Source organism: Cherax quadricarinatus, chromosome 57, assembly GCF_038502225.1.
Source record: "Cherax quadricarinatus isolate ZL_2023a chromosome 57, ASM3850222v1, whole genome shotgun sequence".
In the NCBI taxonomy this organism is placed as follows: Eukaryota; Metazoa; Arthropoda; class Malacostraca; order Decapoda; family Parastacidae; genus Cherax; species Cherax quadricarinatus.
The window spans coordinates 13,500,294-13,526,994 of record NC_091348.1 but is presented as its reverse complement, the minus strand read 5'-3'; the positions used below and the strand labels follow the sequence as shown (position 1 = coordinate 13,526,994).

The window sequence follows — 26,701 nt, the reverse complement described above, 5'->3', positions numbered from 1 at the left end:
AGAGAGAGAGAGAGAGAGAGAGAGAGAGAGAGAGAGAGAGAGAGAGAGAGAGAGAGAGAGAGAGAGAGAGAGAGAATTGCATGGTAAAAAACACAGGGATACACAGAGAGACAAATATGTGAAAACGAGAAGGTACACATACAGAGACTACTGTTACACACAGTCACTCAAACCTCTCGCTTTCCAACTCTGGGAGAGGAGCGAGAGGAAGTGAAAAGGGAAAAGGTGGGAGGGAAAGGAAGGGAATGAGATGGTAAAAGGAGTAGCAGAAGACAGGGCAAAAGGGGGACACGAAGGGACTGCTAGAAGAGTATGGAATGGAGAAGGGAGAGAGGATGAAAAGTGAGAGTAATGAGGATAAGATTAAATATAAGATATTAAAGGAAAAAGTTGGGATAAATCAAAGGAAGAGAGGGATTTAAGAAGGGGGAAGAAGTACACCGAAAGACGAGTGAAAACGATAATGAATGAAGAGTTTACCAGGTGTGAGGATCCTCAGGAGTTGGGGACTGAGCTTCAAACCTTGCACTCCAACGGGGTCATTCCTGAATAACCAAACTCCGATAACATATCCTGTTTCTCTCACTGGTAGCGCTCACAGCACGCCCACGCCCACACCCACGTCCACGCATTCCCACGACTGACTCAACACGCCCTAACACAAAGCTACACCCTCACCTATCCTTATTTCGTCCCACGTCCCTCCCACAGTCATGCATTACGCTTCACTACCGTCATTGTTACACCATGGAGGCACGTCTGCATCTCTCTGTGTTTGTTGGATCGAACTGCAGCTCTCGGACCCAACTCTTACCGCTCACTTAACCGGTAATGTTGGTTCTTACTTCCTATAAAACTATCACATTTCAATTTGTGTAAAGTGTCAGCCTCATCCACCTCTTCTAAAGTCTTTATTATTACACTGAAGTATTTCTAATTCTAGTGATTTGTTATTTAAATTCAATTTCTGTTCCTTTCGCCTTCATTCATTCCATCTTGCACCAACTGAGCCCACGGAAGTCATTGAGATCATAAAGTCACTTAAAAATAACTCGGGGAATCTGTCTCATGTCCCACCATTACTGTACAAGCGAGCGGCCCATGTCCTTTCGCATGCTATTTCATTACTTTTTAACAAGTCACTAGAGACTAGCACCTTCCCGAAACTACTCAAGATGGCAAGGGTTACACCAATACATAAAGGTGGTGACCCTACAGACTTAAACACCTATAGGCCAATATCTAACTTACCATTGCTATCCAAAATCTTTGAGAAACTCGTGCACAGGAGACTGTATTCATTTATAACGGCTCAAAACATACTCAACCCCTGCCAGTTTGGATTCAGGAAAAATAAAAGCACTAATGATGCAATCATAAAAATGCTAGATCTGCTTTACACAGCATTGGAAAATAAGGAATATCCACTAGGAATTTTTATTGACCTAAGAAAAGCTTTTGACACAGTAGACCACGACATCCTACTCCACAAACTTGATCACTACGGTATAAGAGGCCATGCGCTTGCTTATTTCAAATCTTACATTACTAATAGGTATCAGTACGTCACCATTAAAGACACAGCATCAGCAACACGGCCACTTGATACTGGAGTTCCGCAGGGAAGTGTCCTTGGTCCCCTGCTCTTCCTCATATACATCAATGACCTTCCAAACGTATCCCAACACCTGAAACCCATTCTCTCTGCTGATGACACGACTTATGTCATCTCTCACCCTAATCTTCCCACCCTCAACACCATTGTGAATGAGGAGCTGATTAAAATATCGACTTGGATGACAGCCAATAAACTTACGCTTAACACTGACAAAACCTACTATATTATGTTTGGTAGCAGAGCAGGAGATGCACAAATTAACATTAAGATTGACAACACTCTAATTACCAGAAATAATGGGGGAAAATTCCTAGGCTTATACCTTGACAACAACCTGAATTTCAGCACCCATATCCAGCATATAGCCAAAAAAGTATCCAAAACTGTTGGGATCCTCTCCAAGATACGATACTACGTGCCGCAAAATGCCCTTCTCACACTATACCACTCACTTATTTATCCATACCTCACCTATGCTATTTGTGCTTGGGGATCAACTGCAGCAACACACCTAAAGCCAATAATAACCCAACAAAAAGCTGCAGTAAGAATAATCACTAAATCCCATCCCTGGCAACACACCCCCCCACTCTTCATAGATCTAAACTTACTCCCAGTTCAGTACATCCACACTTACTACTGTGCAATCTACATCTACAGGGCCTTAAACTCTAATGTCAACCTTGACCTAAAACGCTTTCTTGATAGTTGTGACAGAACCCACAGGCATAACACCAGACACAAACATCTCTACGACATTCCCCGTGTCCGATTACACCTTTACAAAAATTCAATGTATGTCAAAGGCCCTAAAATCTGGAATACCCTACCTGAGAACTCTAGAACTGCAGACACATTCATCACCTTCAAAACTACCATTAGAAAACATCTTATCTCCCTGATACACCCCGTCAACTAACTACACGAATACCACCTGGTGGTTCACACTTACACTCACTCACTCATTTGACCATAAACAGAAATATTAATCTCAGTCTTAAAATAATGAATCCTGTGATACTCCAATACTGAAACTATGTACTGTGCCAAAACAAAAGCATTCACATTGCTAAACTCACAAACTAGTATTTAGTCACTTAGCCATAATACCAACTTACCTCATAATTTGTAATATTTTACAATTAAGAATAAAACTAAGTATGCCCGAAATGCCTAGCCATGCTAAGCGTTCTAGTGGTACACTCTGTAATCACAATTTTACTACATGTAAACTACACAATAACCAAATTTCTGTAAACTCAGCATTGTAATCTTTATAGAGAATAAACTTTGAATTTGAATTTGAATTTGAATTTGAATGTTATCCAGTCCGTTGTTGCTACCAAATATCTTGTATGCCGGAATCATGTCTCCTGTAACCCATCGCTTTTCCAGTCTCTTCATAAGTAGCTAAGTTACTCTTTCCTCGTAGCTCTAGTTCCTATACTCTGCAACCAGTTTGGTGTAAGCTTTTGTATCTTCTCTAGCTTCATCATTTGCTGGTTTAGATATGAACTCCACACTGGCTCTGCGTACTCAAAGAATGACCGAATACGACCTCTGGAATAATTCCTTCTTCAAGCTCTAGAAAGCTACGTTAGATAACCTTATGTATGCTGCTCATGCCTCTGAGTAAAGGCATAGTTTGGTATATACTTATTGGCGTTTCTGTCACTTGGATTTTAGTAGTTTCTTTTCCAGCTGGTAAGAGATCTCCGACCACCTTTCCCTTCCTGCCAGCTTTATTGCTTTACTCTTGTTAGAATCATAAACCAGATACAATCACATAGCCTTACAGTCTATGCGAGTCATCCACTCACTAAGCCACTCTTACGGTGTGTCCAGGTCATCCAGTCATCCCCTCACTAAGCCACTCTTACAGTGTGTCCGGGTCATCCAGTCATCCACTCACTAAGCCACTCTTACAGTGTGTCCAGGTCATCCAGTCATCCACTCACTAAGCCACTCTACAGTGTGTCCAGGTCATCCAGTAATAGACAGAGCCACTATATAAATTAGTACGTTGCGCATGGACACCAAGATTTTTCAGGTCTATACACCTGAAGTTTGATCTCCAAGAGCAACGTTGTCCGAGTTTACATTCAGAGTATCCTTTTAACCTCTCGGTTTAATTACTTCTCCACATTGTTAGTAATGTTTACATATATTCGTCAATGTTGTAAAACCTCAACTCGAAGATCATTACTCTATACTGAGCATCTCTCAAAATTATTAGTGAATTAACTATAAAATAAATCCCCGTTGATGATTTATTTAATAACAGGAAAAAACACACAACTTCAGAGTTATTAATGATTGACTTACAAAGTCAAGAAAAAAAATGGAATAAAATTTCCAACTCATGTATCACTTAGCTATATTTAAATTCAGTTATATATGATAGCTCCCAATAATGTAAACAAGACACAATCGACTGAACGTAGTGTCGACATAAAACAAATGATCTGTATCGTCACAATATTCAGGCACCTGGAGATTATTATCCCAACTTAATGCTTCTTCACGAAATAACAGACTGCTATGTGGAGGAGTAAATCAGAAGTCTGTGAAGCTCGTCACTAATTGGAATGAATTAATAAGATTAGCAAGTCCACTCCGTTACTAAATTGGACAGCTAATAACGGGGTTATGGTTATATATAGAGCTAGAGCTGTGTATCTCTCGGTTTATACTGTATATACTGAGAGCATATTTTAATATCTATTTTAAGGAACAGTAATCTTGACAGGTGGTGTATATGGAACATGCAGCCGTAATGATCCTCGGGTAGTTGAAAGTCTTTAAACCAAGTAACTCAGGATTCACAAACGGATAAACAAATGCAGATAATACCTCCCTATTTCCTCCTCTGCACGCTTTGGTTCTGGATATGGGAAGTGCGGAGATGTGGAGGAGATGTTGCAGTACTGGAAGTGAGAAGTACAGTGCTGTACTCTGAAGGATAGTTGGAAATATTGCTGTTTGAAGGTCAGGTGAAAAATAGTGTCTACACTGTCAAAAATGGGTGGTAATGTTGCTCTTCTGGAGGTGGGAAGTACAGTGCTAAATACAATGTACTCTAAAGGACGTGTGGGAATATTGCTGTTCTGGAGATGGGACGTAGATGGCTACACCCTGAAGGATGGACGAGAGTATTGCAGTTCTTGAGATAGGAGCACTTTGAGGATAAGTGAGGGTGCTTAATGAGGATGCATAAGCAGTGTAGACACTATTTCGTTTGAGGATCAAACTTTTTCAAGTGTTCAGAGAGTTAAGGAGAAACACGCGAATATATATGCGAAGGACCGTAAGAGAGGTGTGGGTGACTTGACATTGCATGTGACAACTGTTAAGTCAGGTATTGGAGTTTGTTGAGCAAGAGGTGAGTCTGGGATCCAGCCAGCTGAAAACTTCTCTACTTCTGTGTGATGGTGTCAGTGACGTAGATCAGAACTGAATCTGCTCTTATCTTCGGAAATAACCACTAACTATAGACTAGTCCATACAGTGATTGTGTTTATTGTGGTGATTCACGCAGGCGTTGTTGGTATTAATTATGCGACTGTGTTCCCAGATATGTGACTCCAAATCTCCTGCCGTCTCAAACCACATGGACTTTGTTGCAATTGTTGCAGAAAATAAAGTATGCTCTTTTTTGGGGGGAAGACATGAGTGTGCGTCATTTCCTGCAATAGTTATGACAAAGTCTGTGTGGGTAAGAAGCCAAAAGATTTGGGTTATCAAGGTACACAGGTTCACGTGTCGTATAAATAATACTAACAACGCCTACGTGAAGGACCTCAATAAACACACACTCCATATAGACTAGTTCAGACCTAGACCGGTCATTCTGGAAGACAAGAACAAAAGAAAATACTTTAAATCAGCACTAATCTAACAAACTCTTATGTTGATAAATTAGACACATGTGCAACACTTGGGAATCTTTACTGAGGGAACGTTCCGCCACACAGTGGCTTCATCAGTCCAATACAAAGAAGAAGATCAAAGGAGTTTGAGGTTATCAGTCCCTCAGCCTGAAGTCGATGTAATTAGTCCATCAGTCTTGAAAAGATTTTACTGAACACATGACTCCAATCTGAGGGGCTGATTACCTCATTCTTCTCATCTTTCACCGTTCTTCTCTGTATTGGACTGAAGAAGCCACTGGCTGGCGAAACGTTTCCTCAATAAACACTCCAAATGTTGCTCAAGTGTCTCATTTTTCAACATCACTTATTACTTACTACTATTCCTTCTTCCTTCCACCCAGCCTAACCCTTGGGCACGACCTACTCCCATATTGAACAAATGTGACACGACCTACTCCCATATTGAACAAATGTGACACCAACTACGACTGCTGCACCTCTCCTGCCTACGGTATATAAGCTACTTGTCCGCACATATGCTGTATTCTGTTCAAGATTGATGGACTGACCACATCGACTCAAGGTTGAGGGACTGATTACCTAATTCTCCTCCTGTTCTTCACGTTTCTATTTTGTATGGACTGATGAAGCCACTGTGTGGCGAAACGCTTTCTCAATAAAGATACCCAAGAGTTGCACATGTGTCTAATTTATCAACGTGTCGGTTCTCTGAACCATTCATCTACATTCATATTCCTTCCTGGTAATCTCCTTCATCCACTCAAATTTCCCAAAGCGCTTCAACAGTCCTATCTCATCCCACTGCACCATCTTATTTATAAGCTCCAAATTTTCCTCACGAAATTCACGAAGCACAAACATGACATCATTTCCTGTTGCTATCACTTTACTCTTCTACAATCCTCTTTGCTTCCATAGATGAACTTCTTTTGCTTATTTTATGGTTCTTGTGGATACAAGTGTTTTTTTTTTGTGGTTAGACGTGCTGTTGGAGTGTGAACACGGTAACATTTCTGAAAGAAATCGGGGAAACCAATCAGGCGAACACGAGTCGTGTAAGTGGGAAGTACAGCTCAGTATCTGTACTCTGACGGAGGGTGTGGAGGTTGCGGTTCAGAGCGTCATTTGAATTGTAATATCTGTGAATTGATTGAATGAATCGAGTGGTTTTCTTTCGTGGCTCAACCTTTTTAGGGAGACCGCCGGTGAGGTTATATAATAATAGTAATAATCCATTTTCTGATAATTTATTAATAAGATAATTTATTAATAATAAGAATTTATCAGAAAATATTTCATTAGAAACTGAATTATATATCTGACTTAATCTTCATTATAAACAGGATCAGTGATTCCGCACGCGTTTCTTGCCCCTGCAGTGTTGAGAAGGATGAGAAGGGAGAACAGGGGCGGCAGAGAGGTGATGGAGGGATTGGGGGGATGGAGTAATTGGGAATTGGTGGTGATTAGGAAGGAGGTGGAGGGATTGGAAGGGAAAAATCATTGAAGATCTTAGTTCACTTCAAAGTTCAGCCCTATATAAAATGTATTGTCACGCCCAGGATGCCACCCACAACAGTGAGCTACCACCCAGATACCTATTTACTGCTAGGCGAGCAGGGTTAACAGGGGTAAAGAGACTTCCTTTGGTGGTGAGCTGAAGACGCTATCGTTGTACTGAGGCATTTTTAGGAAGTAGTGGTAGTGGTGGTGGTTGTGGTGTTAACAGTGGGGACGGTGGTTGTTGTTGAAGGCCGCCGTGTACTTGCTCAAAGTTAATACCAGTTTGAGTCTTCCTTATTACCATCCACCGCCGCCACGCCCTTAGCCGAGGTGCTGGGGTGTAGGCTTTGCTTTGAATTTTTTTTTTTGGGGGGGAAGGGGGGGTTTCATAGGCGCTACTCTCCTTTTTCTTAGATCAAACTTGATTACCTTCCATTACACTGACCTGCAGGTGGTAAACGCTTCTCCACGGTTGTAATGGGTGAATGTGTTGGAACTAACGGGGACTGTGTTCCATTGCGAGGGTTGTAGAAGCTGCAGTAGGTTGTGGAGGTGCAAGTCTTAATGGTCTGTGTGAAGTCACTATTATGTAATATAAAATATCTTTATTTCTACAAGTACATGTACAAGGTATACAAGCCCAGCTGACATCAATGACATAGTACTACATAGAAAGCCACTTGTTATGCAGAGCATTTCGGGCAAATTAGGTCAAGTTTGTCCCAGGATGCGATCTACATCAGTCGATTAACTCCCAAGTACCCGTTTTACTGATGGGTGAACAGGGACAATCGGTGTAAAGAAACACGCCCAATGTTTCTACCCTCGCCGGGAATCGAACCCGGACTCTCGCCGTATGAAGCGAGAGCTTTGGCCACAGGGCATGAATGTGGATGTCATGGGCTGTGTGCCTGCCAACATGGGCTGTGTCTGTCAACGATTATGACTTTGTAAGGGGTGATGGAGATGTAGTACCTAGAGTGGTGCAGTAGACAGTGTCTGAACTTAGATCTAAAAAGAGTTAGTGTTCTCGTTCACTTTACAATCACAGAGTAAACAAGACACGGGGGGAAGGGGGGGGGGGTAGCCCACATTAACCCAGCCGGAGCCTCGAAGCAACGACTTGCAAATAACCCTCCTCACTTGTACTAGGAAATTATAGACGACATATCTCTGTTCTTCCTTGACCAATATATTTGATAATGAGCCAGGACGGACCGAAACGTCTACTAGAGTGTCCTATCAGAATTGTAAATTATCCGTGAATTGTTCCAGCCACGTAATTGTGATCTGCATTTATCTTTCAGCAACACTGTTGTATCTTACACAAGTGTCATGACCCGTGACGTATGATAAATTTCCTGACACGTATCACAGGAGATAGTGATGCTCTGTTTTTTTAATGGGGGTGTAAACTGGCAGATAAGGGACTGAGGGAATCAGAAATTTTACTTAAATCGTAATACAAAGCATCATGCTCTTCATCGTGATCAACTGTCTCAAATGAACGACCCCTTGTGACTCCGTGTCTAGACTCAAATTTTGCTCTTCACCTCAGAATTACTTCTACTGTCATCGGTGTTACATTCGCTATATTCGATAACGGAAACCTGTTGGGCAGCGAAATATTTCGACGATGAAGATGCCCAAGTGTTGCGTGTGTGTCTTATGGAGTCAGCGGATGCTTCACTACTTATGGGTCATTATTTGATAAAATCCAGCTTCGGGAGGTACTTGCCCTCTTTTCTGCTAAACAACACACCGCCACCATTGATGAATAAGACTCAGGTGCAGCTATTTGGTATCAAGGCTGATGGAATGATCTTTACCTCTCCACTGTTTCTGTTTAGTCGTCTCTGAAATCGGCAGAAGAAGACGTAGGGAAAAACCTTATGGAAAATAAAAATAGTTTTGCACATGCTTCTTATTCATCAGCCTCTTGGTATTATATACCAACGTTGAAGTGATACCGCCACCATTACCAGCACCTGCCCACGGCGGCCTCCAGTAGCGGTAGTAATTCAAATCTCGGCTCATTAATAAACACACCAGGTTAAAAACAGCTGCTGCTTGAGCGAAGGCGACCAAGCAACAGCCTTGCTTGTTCAGGAAGCTCCTGGTGGCTGTTTTCCTCCCCTTTGTAAACACACCCTTCAAGGGTGTCTTGAGGCTGGTGAGCTCCTAGTTCAAGGAACCGCAGCCGCCCTTCTCTTCCTCTGGTCAAACCTGATTACCTTCATTCTTCAGGTGCTGTATAACCCCCAGAGCATCTACATGAACATAATAATTAATCTGCTAAGACACACAAACACACACACACATATATATATATATATATATATATATATATATATATATATATATATATATATATATATATATTGTGTGTATACACATATTTTCAACAAATCGGCCGTATCCCACCGAGGCAGGGTGACGTGAAATGAAAAACCAATTTTTTTCTTTTTTAAATTTAGTAATGTATACAGGAGATGGGATTACTAGAACTAATAAGAAAATAGAAGAAAACCCACATAGATGCGTAAATATACACGAGTGGACATGCATGTGTAGTGTGACCTAAGTGTTAGTAGAACAGAAATTCTAACTTCGTGTAAAACAATTACAAATTTCCGTAATATATATATATATATATATATATATATATATATATATATATATATATATATATATATATATATGCAATAAAATCATAGTAAACAGATGACATCACAATATGCAAAATAGCCAGTGAAAAAAAAATAGCGATATTCCAAGCGTTTTAATAATTTTTCACATTGTGAAAATATTCCTTCATAAAGTAATAAATAAAGTGCTTGGAATTTCACTATTTTTTTCACGGTGGTTATTTTACATATTGTGATAGCAGCTGTTTGCTGTGATTTTATTTCAGATTAATCCGAACTGGGTAGTTTGTCCTAATAACAAAGGCCATCTTTTGACGAATTAGCAGAGAGAAAATTTATTTATGCCATAACCCTGACAAATTCAATCTGATCATAACGAATTATTATTAGTATAATCAATGAAAGCGCTAAACCAACAAGGGTGAGCATAACGAAAAAATATATATATATTTCATTTTAAGTAATATTCACTAAATTTAAATCGACCTATGATATAAATAGCTGAATATAGATAAAAAAAAATTGCGTTAGTTTAAGCGGGGTTAGACGTAGTTTAAATTTCTGTCCAATTTTTTTTTTTCATTTTTTTTCATTGGTAATATGTGAAGTCCAGCTGGCCAGTTTCCCTGATTCCCTTCACAAAATATTACCCTGCTCACACTTCAACAGCTCATGTCCCAAAAACCATTCGTCTCTACTCACTCCCAACACGCTCACAAATGTCTGCTGTATGTTCAAGCCTCTTGCACACAAAACCTCCTTTACCCCCTGTCTTTCCTAGAACGACCCCTACCTCTCCTTCCCTCCACAACAGATTTATACACCCTCCAAGTCATCCTATTTTGCTTCCTTTCTAAATGACCAAACCACCTCAACAACCCCTCCTCAGCTCTCTTTTAGTAACTCCGCACCTCCTAATTTCCACACTACGAATTCTCTGCATAATATTTACGACAGACATTGCCCTTACACACATCTCATTGCCTCCAGCCTCATTCTCGCTGCAACATTCCTAACCCATGATTCACACACATCTAAGTTGGTACCACTATATTCTCATACATACATTTTATTATATATATATATATATATATATATATATATATATATATATATATATATATATATATATTTATATTTTAGTTAAAATCTGTGTGTGTGTGTGTGTGTGTGTGTGTGTGTGTGTGTGTGTGTGTGTGTGTGTGTGTGTGCGCGTGCGTGTGTGTGTGTGTGTATTCACTTATTTGTAGTTGCAGAAGTCGAGTCACAGCTCCTAGCTTGCGTGTTTGTGTGTGTGTACTCATCTAATTGTACTCACCTAATTGTGGTTGCAAGGGTCGAGACTCTGCTCCTGGCCCCGCCTCTTCACTGAGTGCTACTAGGTCCTCTCTGTCCCTGCTCCATGAGCTTTATCATACCTCATCTTAAAGCTATGCATAGTTCCTGCCTCCACTACCTCACTTGCTAGGCTATTCCACTTCCTGACTACTCTATGACTGAAGAAATGCTTCCTGACATCCCTTTGACTCATCTGGGTCTTCAACTTCCAATCGTGACCCCTTGTTTCGGTGTCCCCTCTCTGGAACATCCTGTCTCTCTCCACCTTGTCTATTCCAGGCAGTATTTTGTATATCGTTATCATGTCTTCCCTAACCCTCCTGTCCTCCAGTGTCATCAGGCCGATTTCCCTTAACCTTTCTTCGTAGGACATTCCCCTTGGCTGTGTGCGTGTGTAAAGCAAAACGCATGAGTCATATAGGACACAGAGCAATAATGACTCGATCCTTAGTTCTCAAAGAACGAGATAAACGCTCTCCTCTTTCTTGGACACCTGTCAGCGTTGCCCGGACGGATACCTTCTCTGCTGGACAGGTGACAGGTGACGTAGGTGGCGATGCTTACGAAGAACAACAACAAAAACAGCTTTGACCTTGCCTACCGTCTAGAGGACAAGTGACAAGTCAAGTTTTCGAGGCACCAGAGACGTGGACCACCTCAGGAATGTGTCAGGTTTCACTTGCTGTACCGGTGGTCGGTCCATCCTCAACTCCTGTGAACCACCCACACCGAACAACCCAACACCTGCTTTAAAACCTCACATATGTTTTAAAATCACTCACACCTGATGTTAAGCCACTCACACTTGATTTAAAACTACTCACAAACCATACCACGGGCGGGGATAGAACCTGCGATCAGAGAGTCTCAAAACTCCAGACCGATCGCGGGTTCTATTCCCGCCCATGGTATGGTTTATTTGCAATCGTGTCATTACGATTTCGTGAGTCATTTAAAACTACTCACATCTGCTTTCAAGCCGCTCACACCTACTTGAAAGCAACTCACACCTACTTTAAAGCCACTCACACCTACTTTAAAAGCCACTCATATATGATTAAGAGGCACCAACGTTACAAGGAATGTCATCCAAGAAGTGTATATCTCTGTATATTCACCGATAAAGATACGTCTCACAGTGTATATACAGTGATAAATGTATATGCAGTGATAAATGTCACTGAACATACAGTGATAACTGTATACCTCAAAGTGTATATTAACGATAAATGAATATCTCTCTTTGTGCATACAGTGAAATTGCTTTTAATCTGTGTTTAAGGGATTAAAACATTCTCGCTGTTAGTGAACGAGGAAATTGCTAAATGTAACATTGTATTTCTGATATGTATGAAGAGGGAACACAAGTTGCGGAAAAGCATTTTTTTTTTTTTTGAGAGGGACAACGTTTCGCTCTAGAGCTCTACGCTGGGCGAAACGTCTTCTTCAGCTACATTGCAGCCTCAGTGACCCACGTGCGACGTAAGAGTCTACAAGTTTTACATGTAAGCTGTAAAAGACTTACAATTTACCCGACGACGACTCGACGAGAATCTTCGTTAATTTTTTTGGTACCTATGTTGCTAATGAGGCATAAAAGTCTATTATGTTTCTCATTAATATGCAAATTACTGCGCTGTCTACCAACTGCGGCAAACTCTCATGGGTGCCTATAAAAAATGTTGGCTTAAATAGGTGTTTTTAATCCTAATTTGGACATTTCTTCAGAAGTTACTCTACGATGCTCAAGTTTTTTCCTTACCTTTATTTATTCTAAATTAAATCCGAATTTTTATTTATTGATATCTTTTAGCTAATTTTTGAGTCAAACAGAAATTAGCATAAAATTTTATTGTTGGGGAGGGAATAATTTTGTTCATTTTTTTTAAGATTTCGGTGAAGATTTGAAAAGTTAGTTTATATATATATATATATATATATATATATATATATATATATATATATATATATATATATATAAAAATTTGTGTATTTCGAAGTTTATATAAACTGAGAGGTGTGCCTCAGTTTATATATACCGAAAGATGTTTATCTTTCAATTTTTATGCACTGAGAGGTGTGTGTTTATCTCTCTGTGTTTATACATACACCGAGACGCACACATTTCAGTGTATATACAGCAAGAACTGTGTTTCTCACTGCATATACACTCGGATATGCATATCTCAATGTATATACACAGAAATATTAACATCTCAGTGTATATACACCGAGAGATGAACATATCTCGATATACATAGAGAAGCACACATCTCAGTGCATATACACGGAGAGGCACACATACATCTCGCTGTATATTCACTGAGCCACCTCAGTGTATACACCCTGAGAAATATATCTCTATATATTCCTTGTTCTCAGAATAAATATACAGAAACACACATCTTATTAAATATACAATGAAACACACACACACACACACACACACCTCAGTATATATACACCGAGGGAGCCCCTCAAGGAAGGTTCCTTGACGCTGGTGAGGGGCTCTTGATCTAGGGAATTGGATCTGTGCTCCAGTTCCCTGAATTGAGCCTGAATACCTTCCATCCTCACCCCCCAGTGCGCTGTATAAGCCTACGGGTTTAGAGGTTCCCCATGATTATACTTGCAAATTATAATGTTACACCAAAAGAAACGTACTTCTTAGTGTTTACACAATATAAAAACTCAAATCTCATTGTATAAACAGAAATCTCATTGTATAAACAGAAATCTCATTGTATAAACAGAAATCTCATTGTATAAACAGAAATCTCATTGTATAAACAGAAATCTCATTGTATAAACAGAAATCTCATTGTATAAACAGAAATCTCATTGTATAAACAGTGTGCACATAAGAACTTTGTCTTGTGTTCTTGACAACTGCTATTACTGCCTAATGGGAAGTTCTGATGGATCAGGAGAATGTTCTATCTTCTCTGATGACACATTCTTTAAGTGGTTCGTTTATTTTTTTGTGGTGGTTAATGGGAGCCTTTCTCGTTAGACTTTGTCAACGTGACGGGTGTTAATGACTCGTTTCTCCTTGCAAATAATAATGTGTCTGGTACACTTTACAGATTAACATTACTTAGATTTTGTTAGACGATGCTTAGGTCCGCTAAAAAAAAAAAAAAAAATGTCTCGAGGCCTGGTCATGGACTGGGCAGTGGGGGGTCACTGACCCCGGGAACACCTACCAGGTATACTCCAGGTAAGTCCTGGAACATTAACAGGCCCCGATCATTATCAAGTCCAAAACTTGGTAAAGTTTCTAAAGTGTGATTTATTTGTGAAGAAAAGGCATAGGTTACAGAACAAGTATTTATTTCGACCTTTCGCTCTATGTAGAACCTTTATTGTGACAAAGTATCGCTCTGTGTAGAGCTTTATTAAGTTATCTTGTGTAAAGCTGTGTCAAATCACGTTTCGCTTTATGTCGAACCTTTATTATAACAACGTTTCGCTCTTTGTAGACAGTCATCAAGTTACTACGCTGAGAGTTTTCTCGGCAGTTGTGCCTTTCTCTCATTACTGTTCTGAAAACTCCTTTGTACCTTTCGCAAATATTACTATGCACCTTTGCATGTGTTGCTCCCAATTACGATATTTGCTAGTCCTTAAGGGCTCTATTTTTACTTTCGAGCAGAAACAGTGGTTAAAGCGATTTTTTTTTATATTCATAGACATGTTCCTGTCATTGTTTTGCACCAAATTTAATTTTATATTCACTGATTTTTTTTAAGAGCACTTATAGTATTACTGCGTTATCAAGAGAATTTCAAGCGTATGCAATGTACGTTGATTATTAAGGCTGAATTTCACCTCTGTAATATCAATAATACCTTAATTCTTAAATAAGGGAATATAATAAGGAACTAAAAGGCACAATACCATGACTGGAACAATACACAAATAACCCGCATGTAGGGGAGAGGAGATTACGACGACGTTTCGGTCCCACTTGGACCATTTACAAAGTCACACTAACTATCACTGATAATACACTGAGTGATATTCACCTCTCGGTATTTAACATTGGGAGGAATACATCTCTCGGTGTGCATAAACAGAGATACATACTTCTTTGTGTAAACAATAAGAGATACTCACCTCTCGGTGCACATGTGAGAGATCATGTACATCTTAGTGTAAACACCCTGGAAGTTTATCACTTCTCGGTGTATATATATATATATATATATATATATATATATATATATAAATTGGTAAAACAAATGGAATGGGAGGGGAACGGAAAGTGGAATATTCAAAAGGCTTCAGGAAAAAAACAAAAAAAGTCCTTGAAGCCTTTTTATCCACTCCTCAGAAGCTATGGGTCCCCAAGTTTATACAATAGGTAGACCCCATATATATATATATATATATATATATATATATATATATAATCTTTCAACACACCGGCCGTATCCCACCGAGGCGGGGTGGCCCAAAAGGAAAAACGAAAGTTTCTCCCTTTACATTTAGTAATACATACAGGAGAAGGGGTTACTAACCCCTTGCTCCCGGCATTTTAGTCGCCTCCCACAACACGCATGGCTTACGAAGGAAGAATTCTGTTCCACTTCCCCATGGAGATAAGAGGAAATAAACAAGAATGAGAACTAGAAAGAAAATAGAAGAAAACCCAGAGGAGTGTGTATATATATGCTTGTACATGTATGTGTAGTGTGACCTAAGTTTAAGTAGAAGTAGCAAGACGTACCTGATATCTTGCATGTTAATGAGACAGAAAAAAAGGACACCAGCAATCCTACCATCATGTAAAACAATTACAGGCTTTCGTTTTACACTCACTTGGCAGGACGGTAGTACCTCCCTGGGTGGTTGCTGTCTAACAACCTACTACCTAGATTATATATATATATATATATATATATATATATATATATATATATATATATATATATATATATATATATATATATATATATATAATGTGTGTGTGTATGTGTGTGTGTGTGTGCTGGAAAATTTACCTTAATGCCATTTCTCAATCCTGTGCATAAAAAAGTATCGTCAGAAGATATTGTTTTGAAATATCATAATTACAGAGAATATTGCAATAAATTTTTAATTCCGAGTGAACATAGCTGCTCAGAATTATTTATGTTTTGAACAATAATTAATAACTCAGAGCAGAGATTATTACTTAAAAAAATACATTTGTCATGACAGGAATTAAAAACTGAATGATGCAAAAAAAAAAAAAAAACTTTGAAAAAGAATTAGGACAAACAAGCAACTCTTAATACTTGGATAATACTTTAAACAATACTAAATACAATACTTCATGCAATTCCTTATATAATACCTGATACAATAATTTGTTCATTACTTTATACTATACATTAAAAAATACATAATACAGTACTAGATACAATGCTTTAAATAAAACTTAATTCAATACTTAATACAATATACAACATTTAAAAGAATACTTTAAATTTTTCTTGATTCAATAATTTATACATTACCAGATAAACTATAAAATACCTGATACAATACAATACTTGATACAATACTTGACACTATACTTGATATAAAACTTGATACAGTACTTTATAAATACTTGATACAATAGTGCCTGACACAACTCAGTGTTAAACAAGGTAAGTTACTGTGTTGGAAAATATTCTTGACTATTATTGCAGTCAAAAAGAAGGGCGAAAATTACAAGAGTCAAAATATTCTTGTGGAAGGAATGAAAGAATAATGAATTTATTGATGAAATTATTGATTTTTTTTAAGGGATTCGGGTGGTTTTAAGGGTGATTTTTTTTTCAGGGGAAGGGTGCTGTACTCTTTTTTTTTTTTTTCCAGGGATTAGTTTTTTGTATTTTAAGGGGGGTAAGTGATGCACTTTCAAGGGGTTGAAGGAACAGGGAGGAGTTTTTTTTCGTGGTTTCTGTTTTCCACTGGTGTTGTTTTTACTGTTCTTTTCTTGGCCTTATTATTTATGTTATTGTTTTTATTATTGATGCTTTTTTTGTTGATATTACTTTTTATGTTCCTACTTTGGATATTGCTGTTATTTTTGTTGTTGCTTTGCTTTCTTTACTGTTATTGCAATTTTTATTACTACTCATAATTATTTAACCGTTGTCTCTTTTTGTTATTGTTTTACTGTTATTTAACCTTTTTTTCTGTATTGCTAATATTATTGTTTAGCCGTTATTGTTATTTCTGTTCTTACTGGCTTTATTACTGTTACTCTTTTTAATTTTTATCAATTTTTCTCCTTCCTCTTCCACAGCTATCATCACCTCTCCTCTCCTTTCACTTCCCCTCCCTCTCATTCTCTCCCTCTGCTCTCCCTTTCATTCCTTCCCACCTCTCACCCTTCTCCTCCCTTGCCTTCCTCCTCCTCCCCCGTTTCATTTTCTTAACCTCTCCTCATTCTCTTCCTCCTTCCCTCTTACGATATTCCTATCGTTCTACTGAAGTCTCTCAGCTCAGGTCGACACATCACATCACTTAATTTACAGATATTCAACTCGTTCTGTGTGATGGAATACAAAATGAAGATATACAGCTAGATTTTGCTGCTAGCAGTTAGCTGTCATATGGAATAAGGTAGCGACACACTGCGGGTATATCCGTGCTTGTTACGTAAAATAAAAATAGTCATGGCTATTCCGAGAAGGCAGAATAATGAAAGGCTTTTCGAGAGAGGCGAAGGGAAGCTTAGCTAGTTTGAATGCCAGCAACATAGCAATGTTGTGTTGTGTGCCGATGATAATGATGGGGAAGGAGCCGAGTACATCATTAAAGCACTCACTTATATGTGTACACACAGACACACACACACACACACACACACACACACACACACACACACACACACACACACACACACACAATGAAACTCAACACATGAAGATAAAGCAACCAGCGGAGGGCAAGAGACTAATAATTAGTTAGAGCAAAGTGGAGAGAACATTTTGAAAGATGATACAGTCGACTGCAAAAACAATATCAGAACCTGTGCTGCTTACTGCACTAACACATTCGTAAACAATGAGTTTAAAACGCCAAACACTAGTTTGGGGTGGGAATGAGACCTAATCAAGACTAATTAGCCCCAAAAAAGTGTGAAAACTTATTAATGACTTCCACTTTGTTTAAAGGAAAAAAAAAACTGAAGTTCTACCGTAAAGAAAGGAAAAATAGAACACATTAAAAAAATACTTTGAGAAAATTGTTGCTGATGGACATTTAAAGCAAATGGCCTTCACCTTTTATCGCCATGGACACGAGGGAAGACGTTGCACAACTGAGCTCACTATTTGTCAAAAACTTCAATAAATCGATGGAATGTTGAAAATAATGATCAGTTTGTCGGTGTTTTAGATTAAGACGTGTTCAACAGGTGGGTATCTTTGTTGTTGAAACGTTTCGCCTACACAGTAGGCTTCTTCAGTCAAATATAGAGACAGCAGATGTAGTAGTGAAATGAAAATAATGTAATTAGTCCATCAATGTTGGATGGACTGATTACATCATCTTCATTTCACTAGTACACGTGATGTTTCTGTACTTGACTGAAGAAGACTACTGTGGAGGCGAAACGTTTCAACAGTAAAGATACCCACCTGTTACACATGTCAATCATCAAACCGATGGAAACAAAGTTCCAGGAATCAACACCACCTCCAAAATGCACATACCAACAATTCCTCTACAAGAAAAAAAAATCATGGAAAGAACATCTGACGTAGCAAAAGAAGACCGAGTTAAGGAACAGAATCCGTGGTTCAACCATCAGTAAAAGAAATTAAAACAAAAGCAAGAGACTATTGAACAGAACGAATCACAAGTTACACCGGAACAAAAGAAGTATAAATGAAAGCAAGGGAAGAATGCCTACCTTGTAATTTACGAGGTAAGCAGAAAAGCAATTTGAGAACGACATAGTGAAAAAAATCAAAGATCTTAATCCATCAGAAGAAATAATGGCTAGAACTTATACAAAGAAATTACTAGGCTTCGTAGTCTTCAAAACTGCAGTTGTAAAGATAGGATAAGCCACACAGAACTAGCTAACAACGAAAGTGAAAAAAGTATAACAAGGTATAACAAAGTGGTAAAAGTATAACAAGGTTGACGAAAAAAGAAAAATCATACATCAAACTTATAGTAGAAACTTGTATAAAAGGAGATAGAAATCAAATAAGAAAGAGAAAGTCATGTAGATGGTATAATCCAAGACCACAAGAAAGCCTTCCACACAGTATTAAACACCAGAAGTGTGTTAGACCAACTGGAATCACGGATATATGAGCGTGTGTAAAGCACATAGAGGAACTCAACGGGATGGCAGGAAACTGCAAGTTGATGTTGAAAATAGTATAAAATACAGACAAGTTGATGATTAAGACATGTGCATCAGCTGGGTATTTGAATAAAGAAGCCTACTAGCAGTGTAAGCGAAACTTCTCAACTATAAAGACACCCAACTGTTGCACATGTGTCTTAATGAGCTACAAGGTGAGCTCAACAGAAATGAAGGATAGAACAACACACTAGTAATGTACTTAAAAGGTTAACAACTCTCTATCGTAAGCTTCAGCACCTCACTAACATACCAGTAAAACAGGTATAAGATCTCGCTGCCCATTACCTCACAACAAAGATGTATGTCCAGCATCACAAAATGCAAATTATTCAAGAATTCTACCGCCAAGAATGTCGTTCAAACAAGAGAAATTGCTTATGAACTCGCCTGTTAGATTGCCCAACCATTCTTGGTGTTCTAACGAAAGAAGGGGAGAGTTTCTGTCTTCTTTGGTGTTTAAAACAAGGATGGCGATAGTTTGTGCCTTGCGGTACGTCGGACGGTGGTGGTGGAAAGATTTTTCTTTAACAAATTACATGCATCCGTAGCTTATTGCTACGCTATTTTCAATATTACGTGGAGGATGTATACCTGGAGGGTGTTCCGGGGGTCAACACCCCCCCTGCCCGGTCTGTTAGTTTAGTTTAACATGAAGCTTCAAAATCCAACAGATTATCAACTAGCACATTAGGAAGTAGGTTCATCAGCCGTTGCATTCGTAATATGTACATGGAAGTACTTGGCTAAGTGGTCTTGGAAGACCGCACAAAGGCTGTGTTGTGGTGCTTTGAAGAAATATCTTTCATCTGGATTAAAAACTATCATGAATTATCTAGGTTATATTTGATTTAAAATTCTATTAGATGCTCACAATCCACAATCTCCATATTTTCTTACTTCCAGAAGAATAAATACTGAATAATGTCCGTTGAACACGTGCCACTGTTTTAGTTTGCTGATGAGGGCCTCAGATACAGGCCGAAATGTTCAGGGTGACATGGTAATTCCTTTTCAGTATAGAAAATTTATAACACACACACACACACACACACACACACACACGCACACACACACACACACACACACACACACACACACACACACACACACACACACTAATTCATAATGTCTGTAGAATTACCGACAATACGTTGGGTAAAAGGACAAGTTGTTATATTATACTACATTGTAATGCCACAAATTTGTACAACTATAATGCTTCAAAATTTAAATGTTCAAATTTCATTGTCTAAAATACTCAATTGTACTTCAGATTGTATATTGTTTACTCTCATATTTACCACTGAATCTATCATAGTTTAGTTAATGTTAAGTTAATTTTAAGCCTGCCCATAATGCTCTGCATACAAGGGACTTTTTGGCATGTTCACCCAGCTACCATAATTCCTTGTATAACTATGTATCATGTCTAAATAAACTATTATTATTATTATAAGTTCGACTAATGCGACATTTTACTGTGGCAACGTTTCGCTCTCTAGGAGCTTCGTCAAGTTGTTAGTTGCACATGCATCCTTTTACCTAACAGTTAAAACTAAAATTTTCAGAAAATTTATATCTTCTTTTCTTGCAGACTGCGTCAAGACTGGGAAAATAAGCAGCGTTTGGGTGCCGGCCCGCAGACACGCCCACCTGAAGAGAATCAACCGCCCACTGGCGGAGACTACCATAACATCACTGGGCAACGTGGAATACGACTGGATGAACGCCCAGTACAACAGAACTACCGACAATATCACCCTTGTGCCCTTTCCCGAGAAAGTTAACCAGAGAAAGGGAATACTCTGCGTTAGAGTGAAAGCCGAATAGTGATGTGCTTGACAAGTGAAATTTGCCAAGAAACTGTTCTTCAAGTGACAAGGAATAAATTAAGACATTTTTATTTAGGTATCGATTTTTGTTTTTCTTGTTTTTTGGGGGGGTTTGCGAAAAAAAAAGTGAGAACACCAATATCTCCAATATTGTGTTGCTTGTTTGACTAGTCTTTTTTTACGTTCACCTTCAATGAAAGGATTGAATACGTATATACGTAAGCTTCTTCGTAAGTTCGTATGAACGCCTATTGACGAATCCGGATATTCAGAACGCTGTGTTTGCTCTGATTTTCAGAAAATAGCATGTGTTTTATTTTTTTTATTGACCATAGGGCTGGTAATGATGAGAGAAAGAAGGATTAGGTGAGGAATATCGACATAGTATAACTGTAAATAGGGAGAGACTGAAAAAAAGTGACCCATCCGCCTTGAATTTTTTGCGCCTAAACGTTTGTGCTTAGAGACAGTGATTGTTGGTTAGTGTTGTACACAGAACGCTTGGTTAGTGAGGCATTTATATTATAGCTCCGGGATTACTGTGTTGAAGGTGACAGCTTTTGCGACTAGTTGAGCAGATACTGACAGCTATTGGTGCTTCACTTCTGCTGATAAGCTGCCTTGCCTGGTGCTGGTGGCTGAAGCCAGGTGCTGGCTGCCGGCTGCTGTTGGCTGAAGCCAACTGCTGATGGCTGAAACCAGGTGCTGGTGGCTGAAGCCAGGTGCTGGTGGCTGAAGCCAGGTACTGGTGGCTGAGGCCAGGTGCTGGTGGCTGAGGCCAGGCGCTGGTGGCTGAAGCCAGGTACTGGTGGCTGAGGCCAGGTACTGGTGGCTGAGGCCAGGTACTGGTGGCTGAGGCCAGGTGCTGGTGGCTGAGGCCAGGCGCTGGTGGCTGAAACCAGGTGCTGGTGGCTGAAGCCAGGTGCTGGTGGCTGAAGCCAGGTGCTGGTGGCTGAAGAAAGGTGCTGGTGGCTGAAGAAAGGTGCTGGTGGCTGAAGCCAGGTGCTGGTGGCTGAAGAAAGGTGCTGGTGGCTGAAGAAAGGTGCTGGTGGCTGAAGCCAGGTGCTGGTGGCTGAAGAAAGGTGCTGGTGGCTGAAGAAAGGTGCTGGTGGCTGAAGCCAGGTGCTGGTGGCTGAAGAAAGGTGCTGGTGGCTGAAGCCAGGTGCTGGTGGCTGAAGAAAGGTGCTGGCTCTCACTCTAATATCAGTTTCCTTCTGCTGCCAGTATGCGTCTAAGTATGTGTATTCGTTATTAAATTAGACACATGTAGCGGTAGGACACATATATACATACCAGGGCCAGGAGCTAAGACTCGACCTCTGCAACCACAAATAGGTGAGTACACACCGATTTTATGCGCTTACACAAATATATCTTCATTCCTCTGAAGATGTGTGTGTGTAAGCACATTAAAGCGCTCAGGATTTTTTTTAACTGTTTTCATTGTGATATTTTTATATAATTACTATCACGCATTTTATTGTTATTTCTTTCCCACATACACACTAAATATTATATATATATAAATAGTGTTAAGATGAAAAAGAACACAGTGTTAACCTATAAAGCGATAAGCTGAAAACGACCACGGTGTTCTAGCCACGGAACTGAGATATTTTAGTCTTCATCACAATGTTAAAGTGGAAAAGACCACGGAAAAGGCCATGTTCGTCTATAAAATTCCTTTCAAACTTGGTAAATATGAGAAAGCATTGTTACATTGAGAATAACACAGTCAGGAGGAGGGCGTGCCAGATGCAGTCAACAACTCCTGTTAAGCGTCACCTTCCAGTGTGAATGGTGACTATTCTGTCGTATGTATAATGTTCGCCAAGACCGTAGTCCTGGCACGGGTCTCAATCTTGCGATGACCCGTCTACTATTCTGTCGTGAAAGTGAAGGATTATGTAACGTGTAGGTGACTGCATCTACCTGAGATGTTGTATGGATGATATCTGTATTTATCTATGTATCACACACACATTGTCATTATATATATATATATATATATATATATATATATATATATATATATATATATATATATATATATATATATGATCACCAGTGTAGTGTTGAAGGCCTTGAGTTAAAAATAAGGAAGATAAAGGAAGTATGTAAATATATATGTATAAAGTAAATACGACTGAGAATTTTTGAATAAATAAGGGCAACAATATCGAACTTGTCAACAAAAGGTAAAATGGGAGAACGGAAAAGAATTCATTTGAACTTAATGGATTCCTAAGTGGACTTCCTCAGTCAAATACGGAGGTGACTAAAATCAAAGACGGTAGAAGCGGTAGAAAGGTAAAATATTATAATCAAAACAAGGGTCATACAACGCTGCCTGGAAAGGTAAGGATAATGTGATCAGTCAATAAACTTTTAGTCCGAGGTGGTCAGTCCCTCCCCCATGAAGTAGTCTGAGGTGGTCAGTCCCTCCCCCATGAAGTAGTCTGAGGTGGTCAGTCCCTCCCCCATGAAGTAGTCTGAGGTGGTCAGTCCCTCCCCCATGAAGTAGTCTGAGGTGGTCAGTCCCTCCCCCATGAAGTAGTCTGAGGTGGTCAGTCCCTCCCCCATGAAGTAGTCTGAGGTGGTCAGTCCCTCCCCCATGAAGTAGTCTGAGGTGGTCAGTCCCTCCCCCATGAAGTAGTCTGAGGTGGTCAGTCCCTCCCCCATGAAGTAGTCTGAGGTGGTCAGTCCCTCCCCCATGAAGTAGTCTGAGGTGGTCAGTCCCTCCCCCATGAAGTAATCTGAGGTGGTCAGTCCCTCCCCCATGAAGTAGTCTGAGGTGGTCAGTCCCTCCCCCATGAAGTAATCTGAGGTGGTCAGTCCCTCCCCCATGAAGTAATCCGAGGTGGTCAGTCCCTCCCCCATGAAGTAATCCGAGGTGGTCAGTCCCTCCCCCATGAAGTAATCCGAGGTGGTCAGTCCCTCACCCATGAAGTAGTCTGAGGTGGTCAGTCCCTCACACCCTTGAAGAGGTAATCACCTTCACAGCAACAGTAACAGTTGTCTGACCCGGCAATAATCAGTGTAACCAGGAAAAACAAATGACCCTAACGTCCCTGTAGTTCGTAATAAGTGAAAAACCAATACATTCGTTTCCTATATTTTCACCTTTTCCAGATATTTTTTAAATTTTCTGAAAATTGTATTGATTATGAGGAGCGCTAAACCAGTATGGACTATGCAGCGCCTGTCGGGGGGTGGGGAGGATGGAAGGTATTAAGGCTTAATTCAGGGAACAGTAGCACAGATCCAATTCTCTGGATCAAGAGCCCCTCACCAGCATCGGATATATATTGTTCAGTAAGTCATGGGAGATGTGCCTTGATGCCTGCAAAGGGCTCTTGATCCATGGAACCAGATGCACCCTCCCCTTATTTGGATCGATTCTCATTGTCAGGCGCTATATGACTCATACGGATTTAGCGCACCACTTACAGGTGATACTGTAAACTATTATAATGACGAGTAAGCCCTAGATCCGTAGGGGGGCACTGGCACTGTAGAGAAGTTTTTTGGTGTAGAGTCTGGCGAAGTATCGCCCGTGATACCGTAATAACAAGGTCAGTAGGTGTGATAAGCCGGCCTAGCCTAACCTTCCGTCACTGCGTCGCCTGACGCAGTTGGAGCCCGGCCACTGCGTCGCCTGATGCACGGGAAGGACCGCCAGAGCCGGGGAGAATTCGCCAGCTGTTACTTAAATTGTCATTTATAGTACCGACGAAGTAAGTCACTAAGGAGAGAGAGAGAGAGAGAGAGAGAGAGAGAGAGAGAGACTTGCGACAAAGTTATACCTTGAGTTGATAAGTTGCAGTGTTTCTCTGTACCCTATGTGAGTGTTCTCCATACACTGTGTACACATGTGAGTGTTATCCATACACTGTACACTCATGTGAGTGTTCTCCATCCACTGTGTACACTCATGTGAGTGTTCTCCATACACTGTGTACACTCATGTGAGTGTTCTCCATACACTGTGCACACTCATGTGAGTGTTCTTCATACACTGTGCACACTCATGTGAGTGTTCTCCATACACTGTGTACACTCAGGTGAGTTCTTCATACACTGTGTACACTCATGTGAGTGTTCTTCATACACTGTGTACACTCATGTGAGTGTTCTCCATACACTGTGTACACTCATGTGAGTTCTTCATACACTGTGTACACTCATGTGAGTGTTCTTCATACACTGTGTACACTCATGTGAGTGTTCTCCATACACTGTGTACACTCATGTGAGTTCTTCATACACTGTGTACACTCATGTGAGTGTTCTTCATACACTGTGTACACTCATGTGAGTGTTCTCCATACACTGTGTACACTCATGTGAGTTCTTCATACACTGTGTACACTCATGTGAGTGTTCTTCATACACTGTGTACACTCATGTGAGTGTTCTTCATACACTGTGTACACTCATGTGAGTTCTTCATACACTGTGTACACTCATGTGAGTGTTCTCCATACACTGTGTACACTCATGTGAGTTCTTCATACACTGTGTACACTCATGTGAGTGTTCTTCATACACTGTGTACACTCATGTGAGTGTTCTCCATACACTGTGTACACTCATGTGAGTTCTTCATACACTGTGTACACTCATGTGAGTTCTTCATACACTGTGTACACTCATGTGAGTGTTCTCCATACACTGTGTACACTCATGTGAGTTCTTCATACACTGTGTACACTCATGTGAGTGTTCTTCATACACTGTGTACACTCATGTGAGTGTTCTCCATACACTGTGTACACTCATGTGAGTTCTTCATACACTGTGTACACTCATGTGAGTGTTCTTCATACACTGTGTACACTCATGTGAGTGTTCTCCATACACTGTGTACACTCATGTGAGTTCTTCATACACTGTGTACACTCATGTGAGTTCTTCATACACTGTGTACACTCATGTGAGTTCTTCATACACTGTGTACACTCATGTGAGTTCTTCATACACTGTGTACACTCATGTGAGTGTTCTTCATACACTGTGTACACTCATGTGAGTGTTCTTCATACACTGTGTACACTCATGTGAGTGTTCTCCATACACTGTGTACACTCATGTGAGTTCTTCATACACTGTGTACACTCATGTGAGTGTTCTTCATACACTGTGTACACTCATGTGAGTGTTCTTCATACACTGTGTACACTCATGTGAGTGTTCTCTGTATACTATGCTGTGAAAGTTTTCGTGTACGTCACTTTATACTGTGTACTTTAATATGTAACTTACACCGTATAAGTTTGTGTGTACTTTACCCCATGTAAGTTTGTGTGTACTTTACCCCGTGTAAGTTTGTGTGTACTTTACCCCATGTAAGTTTGTGTGTACTTTACCCCATGTAAGTTTGTGTGTACTTTACCCCATATAAGTTTGTGTGTACTTTATCCCATGTAAGTTTGTGTATACTTTATCCCATGTAAGTTTGTGTGTACTTTACCCCATGTAAGTTTGTGTGTACTTTACCCCAT

At 39.8% G+C, this 26,701-nt stretch overlaps 1 protein-coding gene across 2 annotated transcripts in view; it reads left to right on the top strand.

The window, feature by feature from the left end:
• Window positions 1-25,817, top strand: part of LOC128693502 (uncharacterized) — a 138,148-nt gene extending 112,331 nt beyond the window's left edge. Inside the window, exon 5 of one of the 2 annotated variants that reach the window (XM_053783210.2) lies at window positions 20,960-25,817. In XM_053783210.2, coding sequence (XP_053639185.1) covers window positions 20,960-21,195 — 236 coding nt within the window. In that variant the 3' untranslated portion in view covers window positions 21,196-25,817. The remainder of the gene's footprint in view (window positions 1-20,959) is intronic. The other variant, XM_053783211.2, reaches the window with a different exon arrangement.
• Window positions 25,818-26,701: the final 884 nt, after the last annotated feature.